The 13,621-nt window shown below is 40.1% G+C and overlaps 1 protein-coding gene across 1 annotated transcript in view; it reads left to right on the top strand.

Annotated features, from left to right (window-relative positions):
• THSD7B (thrombospondin type 1 domain containing 7B) overlaps positions 1-13,621 on the top strand; it is a 658,530-nt gene that overhangs the window by 205,871 nt on the left and 439,038 nt on the right. Inside the window, exons 5-6 of the mRNA XM_081814537.1 lie at positions 2,473-2,628; positions 11,885-12,082. Of these exons, the coding sequence (XP_081670663.1) occupies positions 2,473-2,628; positions 11,885-12,082 (354 nt within the window). The remainder of the gene's footprint in view (positions 1-2,472; positions 2,629-11,884; positions 12,083-13,621) is intronic.

Here is a 13,621-nt window from a genome sequence, read left to right as displayed (position 1 = left end):
TGTTGGGGTGTTGACCTATTTTTATGGATTTTGAGGGGGGTTCTCTGTGCCTCCTGGATTTTGATGCCTGTTTCCTTCCCCAAATTAGGGAAGTTCTCTGCTATAATTTGTTCCAATATACCTTCTGCCCCTCTCTCTCTTTCTTCTACTTCTGGGATCCCAATTATTCTAATATTGTTTCGTCTTATGGTATCACTTATCTCTCGAATTCTGCCCTCGTGATCCAGTAGTTGTTTATCTCTCTTTTTCTCAGCTTCTTTATTTTCCATCATTTGGTGTTCTATATCGCTAATTCTCTCTTCTGACTCGTTTATCCTAGCCTCCATTTTTGATTGCACCTCATTAATAGCCATTTTGATTTCGACTTGGTTATACTTTAGTTCTTTTATTTCTCCAGAAAGGGTTTCTCTAATATCTTCCATGCTTTTTTCAAGTCCAGCTAGTATCTTTATAATTGTCATTCTTAACTCTAGTTCCAACATCTTACTAATGTCTGTATTGAGTAGGTCCCTGGCCGTCGGTACTGCCTCTTGTTCTTTTTGTTGAGGTGATTTTTTACATCTTGTCATTTTGTCCAGAAGAGAATAGATGAATGAGAGAACAAAATGCTAACAGGGTAACAATGACCCCAGAAAAATATACACTAAACAAATCAGGAAAGACCTGAACCTGGGGGAAAAGAAAGAGAAAGAAAGAAAAAAGAAAAAAAAAGGAAAAGGAAAAGATAAAAAAAAAAAAGAATATGGTCAGATATGATCAGGCTGGTGAATAGATTAGTTCCACGCATTAGATTTTGGGCGTATTTTGGTCTGTTAGAAGCAACTTCCTCCCAAAATTTTAAAGAAAGAAAAGCTTATATATGTACAAAAATAAGGATAAATACGATGAAGGGATGGAATATGACTGTAAAGATGAAAATTATAAAAGATTTTATAAAAGGAATTATAAGATAAGAAGTTGGTTGAAAAAAGCAAGAAGAGAAATTAAAAAAAAAAGGGGAGAGAATGTGATAAGGTAGGAGACTAGTACAAAGCCATATTCTAGAGATTTAGGATGTATTTTGGTGTGTTAGAAGAAATTGTATCCCAAAATTTTAAAGAGAGAACAGCTTAGATATATACCAAAAATAAGGTTAACTAGTATGAAGGGATAGAATATGACTCTAATAATGAAAAATAAAAAAGATTTTTAAAAAAAAGGGATTGATAAGATGTAGGTTGAAAAAGAGAAAAAGAAATATTCAAAAACAAAAGAAAAAAAATTAACTTTGAAAGACTAAAGAATCATGGGAAAGAAAGCCATGAATTCTCTGTGCATTATTCCCTTAGTGCTGGCATTCTGCCTTTCTCATTGATGGGTAAACTTTGTCTTGGCTGGCCGTTCTTGCTGATCTTCTGGGGGAGGGGTTGTTGCCGTGGTTCCCAAATGTCTTTGCCGGAGGCGGAATTGCCCCACCCTTGCCGGTCCGGGCTAAGTAATCTGCTCGGGTTTGCTCTCGGGAGCTTACGTTCCCTGCAAGCTTTCTGTCCAGCTTTGGAGGACGAGAGTGAAAATGTCGGCCTCCCAATCTCCACCCTGGAGGAGCCGAGAACTCGGGGCCCCACTCCTCAGTGCGCCCCCAGGGAAAAGCAGTCAATCACTCCCGTCTCCCCAGTCTCTGGCCGCACTCCGTGCTCACCCGGCCTGTGACCGAGCATTTCTATCTCTGGCACCCGACCCTGTGTGGAGTCTCCAAACCCAACGGTGCGCTCCTGCGCCGCTCCTCCCCGGGGAGGAAGGGGTGTCTCCCCGGATCTGCCGCTTGTTGGGTCCCTGCTGGAGGAGCAGTGGCCCGACTGTGCCGCAGATCTCAGTTTATGGCAGCCCCGGAGCTGAGAGCCCACTCCTCGGCTCCATCTCTGCAGCCGGCTTCCCCGCTCCGATACCTGGGAGCTCTGCTGCACTCAGGCACCCCCGGTCTTTCTGTGACCCCGAGGGTCCTGAGACCACACTGTCCCAGCGAGGGTTCCACCGCCCGCTTAGCCACTGGAGCAACGTCCCTCAGCGGAGCAGACTTCTAAAAGTTCCGATTTTGTGCTCCATGTCTCTATCACTTACCAGAAACGGCAGATGGGGCCCCCTCCACTGCTGTCTATCCTCCTGAATATCACCTCGGATTCACTTCTCCACAGGGCTTACCTTAGAAAGTGGTCACTTTTCTGTCCAGAGAGTTGCTGCTATTCTTTTCTTCGATCTCCTGTTGAGTTTGTAGGTGTTCAGAATGGTTTGATCCCTATCTAGCTCAATTTCTGGGACCAGACCAAATTTAGGTCTCCTACTCCTCCACCATCTTGCTCCTCCCCTGTATATACTCTTTAACCAGAAAGGTGATGTGGGTAAGGTAGGCACATAAATAAAGACATTAATAATTCTAGGGGTATCCATTGAATGTGACATAGACCATTATTTTATTTATTTTTTTTTATCCTTTAGTCTCTAGACCTGTGAAAAAGACATTATGTTTGGGACCTGCCCCTTCAGCCTCTCAGCTCTGCAATATCCCTTGCTCTACAGACTGTATAGTATCTTCCTGGTCAGCCTGGGGCCTGTGCATCCATGAAAACTGCCGTGATCCTCAGGGGAGAAAAGGTGAGTGTCTTGTTTGTGTCTGCTTCATTTACTTCCAGTGTACACACAATTATTCTGGTAGCTAAGTAGCCAATTAAGCCTGCTTAAGACAATATTTATTTATAAAATGTAGATAACCAGCTCAAGCCTGAGAGCATTCAGTTATTTGGGAGGCCGCTGGGGACATGTCCATGAAGCAAGAATCTGACCTTGATTGACCTTCCAGTTAGGTTCATAGCTGGTGACGTGACTATTACTCAAATATGGTATAACAATGTTTTATATGTGTAATGGTTATACTGAGGAAATTAGACGTGATTTCTGTAATCACATCAGGAAACAACTATTTTGCCTATCTATCTATTTTCAGATTTCCTCATGCTGAATTTGATGTTCTATTTCACATTTTCACGAGGGCATTTATGTGTGTTGTTTACTTTTTGATGTCTTTGGGCTAAAAGTGGAGTCTTCAAACTTTATATGCTTGTTTAATTTTGTAGGCCTCTGTAGTCTTATTTCCTTTCATTTGCTGTTACACACACATCTTTGTATTCAAAAGTTCGTTTTTGGTGACACCTTGACCTCTCTTTCATTGACCTTTCAGTTTGTATTGATACTATGTTTCCTTAAGTAGCAATGCTAAAAAGAAATATTCCTTTTTCTAAGAGAAATGAGCTTCAAGGACATTCCAGAAATTAGATTGTGTTTGCCAAGCACTAACCCTAGATATCACATGCAAAGAAAGAACACCTGGCCAAGTGCTTGATGCTACAAAGCTGGTGCTCTCAACTTAATTCTGTGTCCATTTGAAAGCCCACAGTTTAGCAATTCCCAGATTGCTCACATGCACACATAGGCACGTCCAAGTTCACACACCCATGCCCTGGGCTTTTCTCTTTTCTGACTTTTCCTTCTAAGACAGAAGAGGATGTGTTTGGAGTCTAGGTTGAGGAGGAAGAAGCTAATTTTAACTCTTTTATCAAATAATTGAAAACTGGATCTCAGTAGAACCTGGAGGGGTGCAGTGAAGAGGCCCGTGCTGCTTTTTATTTAGACTTGTAGCCAGAATGTCCCCTAAACCTCTTCAGTTTAGGAATTATTTTGTATTATTTTTATTAAAAATAATTTCCCATTAAACTGGACCTTGTAAGTCTCCTGTAGCTGCATATGAGACTCCCCAGGGTGACTTACATGTTATTGGAACCAGCCCTCCTATGTTCAACCTGTGCCAATCCATTTAGATTGTTGTCTAGAAAATCATGGAAGATTGGACTCAGGCTCTGCCAGCCACCGTGGCCATGGCTGTAGATACTCACGCAACTTTGCTATACTGAGTGCTGCCTTTTGCTTTCAAAGCTGTAGAACCCAACCAGGCCAAGTGGGCCTCATATTATTTTATAATTTTTGTTGTAAGTGACAGAAACCCAATTCAAGATCTACTGTTTGAATCCCCATGTTTATTGCAGTGTTGTCCACATAGTAAAGATATGGAAATGACCTAAGTGACTATTGATGCATAAATGAATAAAGGCAATATGATATATACACACGTGTGCATGTGCTTGCACCCACACATACGCTCACATATTTATAGTGATATTATTTAGCCATAAAAAAGATGGAAACCCTGCCATTGTGACAACATGGATGAAACTTGAGGACATTATACCAAGTGAAATAAGTCAGAGAAAGGCAAATATTGTATGATCTCACTTATATGTAGATTCTAAAAAACCTGAAATTATAGTAACACAGAGTAGAATGATGGTTACCAGTGGCTGGGTGGTGGGGAAAATGGGGAGATGTTTATCAAAGAATACAAATGTCCAGTTAATAAGGTTAGTTTAAGTTCTGAGGATCCAATGTATAGCATGAAAAGTATAATCAACAATACTGTATTATATACTTGTAAGTTGCTAAGAGAGTAAATCTTTAAAATTCTCACCACAAAAAGAAAAAAGAGGTAATTTTGATTTTAGATCCTAGATGAAGTAGAAAGAAATGTCTTCCTTAATACTTCCAGGAAGAGTCCTGGAATTGAATCTCATTGGCTGCTTTCATGTGATAACCCTGACCCAGTCACTCTGATTGGCCAACTCCTAGGCATGTGTCCACTACTAGAGGGACAAGGCTGGCCAAGTCTCACCACTGAGAGTCAGGAAGGGATGGCTCCCTTAAGGAAATATGAGATGCTGATACTACAAGATGGTAGAAGTAATGCTGAGGTTAAACTTAATAGATATTTATTAAATGCTTTCTCCCCTTTGTTCTGGGCCATAGAATTTCTACAGCAATTCAGAGAATGCTTTCTTCCTCATTCTGTGTTGTAATTTTTGTTACTTGAGCAAATTTTCACAAAAACTTTTGTGAGAAGTGCTCTTTCAACTTTTCTTTCAATCTTCCTTTTCCACATAACTCTGAACTGGTCCATGGAACTCAGCTGGGAAACTCACAACATTCAGACCCCTCTGCTTGCCCCCTGGGCCCAAGATGCTTCAATGCCAAACCTTTTCTTTGCCCCTGTTCATCTATTGTATGGGTCAACTCTTGCAAATTCACCCTAGTCCATCATTCATTAGACATCACCTGTTGTGGGTTGAATTGTGTCCTTAAAAAAAAAAAATCTTCATTCCTAACACCTTGTATATGTGAATATGACCTTATTTGGAAATAGGGTTATTGCAGATGGACTCAAGTTAAGATGAGGCCATAATGGATTAGGATAGGCTCTATTCTAGTGACTGATGTCCTTATAGAAAGAGGGAAATTTGGACACAGAGATACACAGAGGAGAATGCTATGCAAAGGCAGATGTTAGAGTAATGCGTGTATAAACCAAGGAATGCCAAGGATTGTTGACAACCACCAGAAGCTAGGGAGAGGCATGGGAGCAGTCTTTCTGTGGAACATTCAGAGGGAGCATGGCTCTACTGACGCTTTGATTTTGGGCTTCTAGACTCCAGAACTGTGAGACAAAAAAATTCTGTTGTTTTACATCACCCAGTGCTGTATTTTCTTTTGGCAGCCCTAAGATACTAATATACTGCCAAACTTTGCATCAGCATTTAGGCTCAGCAAGGATATGATACTTCATAATACTTCAAAACTAAAGTGTAGAGAAGTGAGCCCATTTGTCCTAAATCCCACAGGGATTTAATAATGGCCAAGCCAGTACTAAGAACCTGGTTTCCTGTCTCCCTAGTCTAGTATTCCTTCAAACACTGGGCTTCTTTAGTGATTCCCTCTGTAGCCTAAGGAAATTTGGATCAAGGCGCAAGTCCAGTGCCAAGCTTAGCAGAGAAGCGCTCTGCCCACATTCACCCCATTGGCCAGTGGGACGCATTAGTCTTGAGAGCCAATCACTGCACTGATGTAAGAGATAAGGCATGGGGCATGGGATTTGTCTTAGCTCCAGTGTGTCACCTTTGGAGGGAGAGGGAAAGTAGACTGCAGTTGTGTGAGAAAAGAAGGGTGTTCTAAGATTAGCTTGCGAGCAGCAGGTAACTGGAATGTGTGTTTTTTTGCCTCAAACAGTAAGTTTTTCTAAGAAAGGCTCAGCCTTTGGAGCTGAAGGAAAGAGGGGAGACAATAAAGCTTCTCACCTGAAGGTCTTAGTGTTACCACAACCGCCTGAAATGTGTAGGGTCATGTTGGGATTGATGAGAAACAGTCTCTGTTCTACAGGGCCCATACTTAGGCTAAATGACCTGCCCTAGGCACTAAGTAATCCCGGACAGAAGAGCCTATACACAGCAATGATTGTTATTCAGGTCTGGGAGTTTGGCATTTTATAAATGCTTCCCAGAGCAGAGATGATTTTGATTTTTAAGGTCTTGCTAAAATCTGCCAGGACTACCTGCCTCTAATCCCTCCTGGAAAAAATAAGGAATGGAGTTTTCCCTCTAGGGAAATGATTCTGTGCCTACAAGGAGTCCAAGCATGTTACGATGATGGTAAATAATCTTCTTCTTTATTTCTACTGACTTGCGGGCATGAGGTCTGGGATCTTCTCAATCTCAGACTGTCCCACGGTCCTACCATGGGGTCTGCCAGAGCCGCTGACTGACACAAATGAAATGTAATTCAGAATTCCACAGAGGCCAGAATACACAAGCTAATGCATTAAACATCACAAAACTCTGGGATATAAACTGGACTGTTTAGCTTCACATTTGAATTCCCTACCCTAAAGAAATGCAGTGAACCTAGTAGCAAAAATCTAGGAGATATATATATATATATATATATATATATATATATATATCCTTAGTTATTTTATACTCTATTATATATGATAGAGGATTTGAGGGAAATACTGGCAAACAATAGCAAGAAAATGAATGTGTAAAGTTGGAGATAATTACTTTTTTCTATTCACTAGTCTTTTTCCCAGTCACTGTGTTATTGCTTTGGCATGTTCCTTTTGTTCACATTAAAAAAAAATAGTAGAAAAGGATGGAAAAGCAGTTAATGTTGTATTACCTAACAGAAGAAATTAGTTACCCTAGAGATGATCTTACTATGGCTATTATTTTAAGGCAGGCACCCTTCAGTCAGGAACCCTGTAAGCTTTGTGGCTGTCAGCCGTTTGGAGTACGTTAGAAAATCAGCTGTTGTCCCCAGCCTTCTCACTTTCCACCAGGTCTCTAATAGGCAGACAAGGGGAACAGTACTCAGCAGGTTGGTACTTGTCAAGTGAAGCTAGGACGTATTTCAGAGGAATTTAAATTGGATCAGGTTTTATCATTCATTGCTTTATCTTTGATACACTCCCAGGGAGTTATAATTAGAGATATATGAAAGAGAAATAACCTGAAAAAATTGCTGATGGGTGAACGCTATACAAAGTATAATACATTTTTAAAAATTCTTTTTGATACAGAGACATACATTTATATGACATCCTTGTCCCTTTCAGACATATTCTAGAAAGACATCCTTGCCTACAGAAGTTGTTTTAAAGAAAAATTTGGTGGAGGCTTCCCGATACAATGTCACAATAGGTAACTGCTTATGTGGTAGGACTTCACTGGTTCCTTAACACCCCCAATATGGTCTTACCCCCAGTCACACATTTAAAGTTCTAAAATCCCCATAGGAAAAGACATCTTGAAACTGAGAAGCCATGACTATCTTTACAAAGACAGTCTTTTATGCTCTGAAACAAATCAATTTAGATAACACGCCAAAGCAGGAAAATACTGCCTGTTTTAGATCTTATATAACAACAGTGGGGGAAAATTTCCATTTTCCATCCTTGCCTGCTACATAGATCCACTTTTAATGAGAAGTCTATAAAATCATTTTGCTTTGTTACAGAAAATATGTATGCTATAGTTTTTTCTTTTCCTTTTTGTTCTATGTGTGTGTTAGGAGTGGGGGTGGGGGTGTGTGCCTACTTCTCATTCTAAGTGTTGAGAGTTCTCATAATCACAATTGCCCTATCATTGCTTTTTCTTATTTTCTGTATTCACAGCAGGGTGCAAACTAATAATGATACTGTAAAATGCTGCACTTGCGGGAATGGTGGTTGATTTCTAAAGAGCTGGAATCAATGTGCTCAGGGTCTTTTGTTCAAAGTTGTTACCCCATGCCCAAGGCTGCCAGAGATGAGGAGCAAATGGATGCCTAAGATGGAATAAGCTTCTGTCATCCTCAGTCAACCTGCAAGCTGCTGCTTCAAGCCTGTTCCAGTGGTGTTAGTATGGAGACACAGTATTGGCCATACATAGCTCCGTAGAAGCTTATGGGGACACTTCGGGGACACTAGCACCTGAGGATGTACAATCCTCAGACCTAGATTTACCTCCCATGTCTCCTTTAATTTTCCCATGGCTTCATTTAAAAAAAACTTTGGCCCATCTTCTGCCATTTGTGCTTTGTCCCTTTTCTCTCCCCAACCCACAATTCACTCTTTTCTAAAATTCAGTAGAATATATAGTAAGCCAGTAGAATATATACTAAACTTTGGGTTCATAAAGGAAAAAAAATCCTGCAAATAACAGTTTCATTAAAAGTGGATTGAATCTATAGTCGTTAAGTGATTATTAAAACTCCTTCTTGATGCCTCGTGCCTAAAATTTCACTATCCAATCATACACCCACCTTCATTTGGAGGAAATGATGCATAGTCCCTGCAGATTCACTGTATGGAGTGGGGCTAGAACACATCACACACAAGAGCTGACTTGAATGCTTTCTCATGAAGAGGTGATGACTCAAAAAGTCCTTGGCTGAATTTCATACATATCCATTTAATCAATAATGAGCCTTGGGAGCAGTAGTAACATCTCCTCTTATCTTAGTTTTCACATGCATAAAATGAGAATAACAACTTGCAAAATAGTTTTGAAGATTTTTTAATTTGGGGTAATATAAGTAAAGTGGCTGGCACCATCTTGGGATAGGGTAGATGTTTAATTAATGCATGTGCCTTTTCCCCTTGTTGGACTATATGTTCTGTGAAGAATAGATTTATGTTTTCTGTTCCTCTTGTGGCTTCCCACAGTACATTACAATGATCTACATATGGCAGTTAATGTTTACTGAATGATACGATCTGATTAATATGGAATTCGGTAAATGAAGGTAAGTGGTTGGCTGGCCCCAGCCACTGTGGACTTGGCAGTCGTGTATCTTTCAGAACAGAAGCACCCGGGGGAAGCCTGATGTCTATTGCAGGCATGAACATGTGTGTGATTAAAGTTAAGCACTAACAAGAGACTCCAAGGTTTTTGTTTTATGCTGAGCTTGTGCTGTGATTTGATCCTAGTTACAGTCAGGACAAGGGCAGCACAAATGAAAGACTGGAAGAATTTATTGACTAAGGAGATGTACTCTATAGATTTACGATGAGATGGATGCAATTTGATTTATAGAGGGAAACTGCACATACCTCTCAATGGCATTAAGCTCTAGGTACTAGGACACCCAGAATCCTCAGCAAAGATGACCAAGTTTCTGAGACAGTTGTTAAAACTTATAAATCATGGAGACCCATGCTATGTCCTGCTCAAACAGATAAACTAAACAAGGACAAACATAAGATTGTAAATAAGCAGCATATGGACATTACATGTAAGAATAGAAGTCATCCAAGTTGTGTGGCGGTGAGCACTTGGAGTTCATTGTAATTGGATGACTATCAAGTGTAGTTGGAAACCTTGGTATGTTTCCTGTGTCTCTTCTGAAGGTGGCTCAGGAAGGGAGCTGAACCTTCTGAAGATTTTGTTTTAACTAATTAATGATACAGATTTATAGGTATGAAGTATGGAAGAAGCCATCTATTATTTTAATTGTCCCTGACCTTAATATTTTCAGTGCCATGATCATGAATGTGGTCTCTGATTGGCTGAATGCCTTCCCCCATGTGGCTGATCGTCAACGTAAGAATCGAAGAATCCCTCTTAAAAGGAGCTCAGGGGCTCCTGAGTGGGTCAGTAGGTTAAGTGTCCCACTCTGGATTTTGGCTGAGGTCATGATCTCAGGGTTGTGAGATCGAGCCCCCTGTCAGGCTCTGTGCTGGGTGTGGAGCCTGCTTAAGTTTCTCTCTCTCCCTCCCCCTCTGGCCGTCCCCTCCCTTTTCTCCCTCTCTCTGCCCCTTTCTAAATAAATAAATAAATAAATAAATAAATAAATAAATAAATAAGGGGAAAAAAAGGAGTTCATAGGTTAACCTTGGACCAAAAAACCCCAAATAAAACACTTGAGACTTAATCTAAAAATCCTTGTCCAGTCCTGTAATATTCTAAGGAAGCTCGGCTCCCTCTTGTGGCCTAAAACCATGTGTCCATTAGTTCAAACCTCCTGGGCTGTGCGGTTTTCCAGGAGCCCGTCTTTTGCCAACTATGCCTTGAGCTTTAGAACCTTTTCATTTCATTACTATTGGTGGGAAGATAGGCATGGCCTCGGGAAATCTGGGAGAGGCTTATACCTGGCTTTGTTACCTCTCATGCTCCCTAACTTGTCCTTCTCCCCGCCTCTTGTGGGAAGGGTAGTGGGGGTATCTAACTCTCATGCTGGGAATTCAGTGTTCTCATACTCTCTATTTTCCTATCACAGTCTATCTGTCAGTATGTCTGTCTGTCTCTCCTTGAACTACCCAGAGGAATAAGTGAATAATTCCTTAAAATGTTATCACCCAATAAGATCGGTTTTGTTAAAAATAAAAGGAATTAAAGGAATTAAACTGGTAAACAGAATTTGGTGCATGAGAGAATGGAAGTAAAATATGAAATCCATGGAAGGCAGGTATAGCCTTCAAAAGTGATGTGTCGTAAGGGCCAGAGATAGAAAACTCACAGACTAAAGGGTCGTATCTAGTTCTCACTTTTTTTTTTCTTTTAGGCCACTTTGTTTTTTAAGAAGATAAGTTAGTTAAACATGGAGAGGTATCATATAAAAACAAAACACAACTTGGAATTTCGTCTTCTTGGACAAAAATTAGAAGATTAGTTAACAGAGAGTCCACATTCCCTCATGGCAACAGTCCACAAAAGCTGTTTTAGAGCAACCCTCCACTTCACCGCACACCTCAGCACCCTCTGCAGTTGTATGGTTGACTCGTTTCCCTCAATTTGTACCTGCTTGACTCTTGCAACACTGACTTTGTGGATCTGTAAGCTCGTAGTGTGTAAGGCCCATTTATATCCTTATTATAGTCAGGCACTGGGCCCTAGTCCCACATTACATTTATTTTAACTGAATAATAGTCCAGGGACCCATGTCGAGCCAAGGTGGGGAATGTGGTCCAAAGAGGTACTGTCCTCATAGAGCAGGCTGACCTGGAAATCTCAGGGAAGGGAGGCAGGGAAATCTCAGGGCATAACGCTGTGAATTTCTTGGTTACCAAGGATATGCCAAAATGGAGATGCATTTCAGCTAATGCGGAGTAATCAGAATGTCAAAAACAACAGAAAAAAATAAAATGTGGATTTATCTATGTTGAGGCTCTTTCTGAGAGTCTTCATTTACTTCTAATGGCTTATGGAGGCCATTGGGCATAAGCTACTTACTACTCCATTTGATTATGTGTGGCCTCTCCAAGGTTGTTAAGTCTTGGAGGACAGATTTTCTGCTCTAGTTCTTGTCCATTTTCTTTCCCTTTCTTTTCGTATCCCCCTTCCATTTTCCATAATAGAAAACACCTTAAAATAATACACCTTTTGGAACTATAGAGAATGAAATAAAAGTTTCATCTCTTTTCTAGTTGCGGTTGCTTTTCTTCTGTTGGATAAAGATGGAATCCTGTGAAACTTTTGTTTTTCTTTCCTTTCAGGGTTTAGACTGAGACGGCGCCATGTTCTCATGGAATCCACAGGGCCGGCAGGCCACTGCCCTCATTTGGTGGAGTCTGTTCCTTGTGAGGATCCAATGTGTTACCGATGGCTGGCGTCTGAAGGGATCTGTATCCCTGATCATGGAAAATGTGGCCTGGGGCATCGCATCCTGAAGGCCATCTGCCAGAATGACCGAGGTATGTGGCAAAGAAACGTGTTGCTAAGTGATCTGCCCTATGACGTGACCGCTCTCTAACAGGTCATTCTCCCAAGGGAGAGAAACACAGCTTTCCTACCCAATACTTATATTGAAGTCAGATGCCACATTGCTGCAAGGTAAGCTTTTGCCTTGACTTATTATAAGGCCACATACTCCGAAAGAAAACTATATGATTATTCCTAAATGCAATACAGTGAACCTAGAGCTTTCTCTGCAGTTTTCAATTTATCAAGACAGAGCATACAGAATTCCTCTGGGTAGTCTTCAACTTATCAATGCCGACTAAGTTTTATTTGCCTTTTTTGAGGTCGATATGTAACATGCTTTTATATATTATTAACAAATACTATACCTTGTAAAGATTTCAAGGCTGCAATTCTCTCCAAGTTAAAGAAAAAAAAAATACCAAATCTTTTCATTTATATAGCATTTGACCAGAATCAGTTCTAGACATAATACTGACATTCCTAAGGAACCATTTTTACATATAAATTGTCAAGATTTACAAAACTGTTAAAGGTGGTGTCTTTCCTTCATTGCCAAGCTTCTAGTACAATGGGTTGTTTGAAATGAAGGGTGATTTAGAAAATATGTAAGTTACATGGGAATGAGAAAAGTGACATTTTAAACCTTTATCTTACAGTTTAGAAAAAAAATCAGTCTCTTGGAAGAATATCAAGTGTGTCTATCCCATTTATAATGCTCTTGGTGTGTGGAGTGAAATGTTTTGACTTATGAAGTGAAGTGTAATCCATAGAACCCAAGGAAATTACAAAGTGGATTCAGAGTGGCTATTCAGAGTGGCTTCCACATGGGATTGACATTCAGCAATGGTTTCCTTTTTTCCCTCCTTCTGTCTCCCCCATGACCCCCCTTTCTCACTTTCCCTCTTTCACTCCCTCCATGCCCTTTTCTCTCTCACTTTCTTCCTTTCTTTCCTTCCTCCCTCTTCTTTATTTCTTCCTTCTTTTTATCAGTTCTTCTTTCTTTTTAACCACTGCCATAATTGGACAGATATATACATTATCAAGCAGTGTAATCAGTTATCTCATGAAAGGTATTTGTTTAATTACATAGAGGTCAACAACATATTGTATTAGCTACATCCTTTTTGACTGAGTAGTTACAACTAATAGTGGCTTCTAATATTACCAAATAATTTTTGAATTGTGGTAATATATGTATAATTTATTAACAGAGGCAAATAAGGTCACTTTTGTGTTGCTTTTCTTTGAATTCAGGAAGAATAGTATAAAGGTTTGAACCTGGAGTCTAAAGTCAGCCAGGCTGGAATTTCAAGTCTGCTACTCACCTGCTAGACAATCTCAGGAAAATTAATTAACTTGTGGAAGCATACTTTCCCTCGGCTTTAAAATGGGGGTAATAAAACTCTCAGATTGTGAGAGTTAAATTGGTTATATAAAAGTGATTAGTGAAGTGTCTGGCACATAACCATTCAAAATAAGGTATAAGCTTATTTTACTTATAATGCACATTTATTACTGTTCTCTGCCCT

Source organism: Leptonychotes weddellii, chromosome 3 (genome assembly GCF_054177405.1).
Source record: "Leptonychotes weddellii isolate Sample4059 chromosome 3, ASM5417740v2, whole genome shotgun sequence".
In the NCBI taxonomy this organism is placed as follows: domain Eukaryota; kingdom Metazoa; phylum Chordata; class Mammalia; order Carnivora; family Phocidae; genus Leptonychotes; species Leptonychotes weddellii.
The sequence above is the reverse complement of the archived record's forward strand: the minus strand, read 5'-3'. Positions and strand labels throughout refer to the sequence as shown.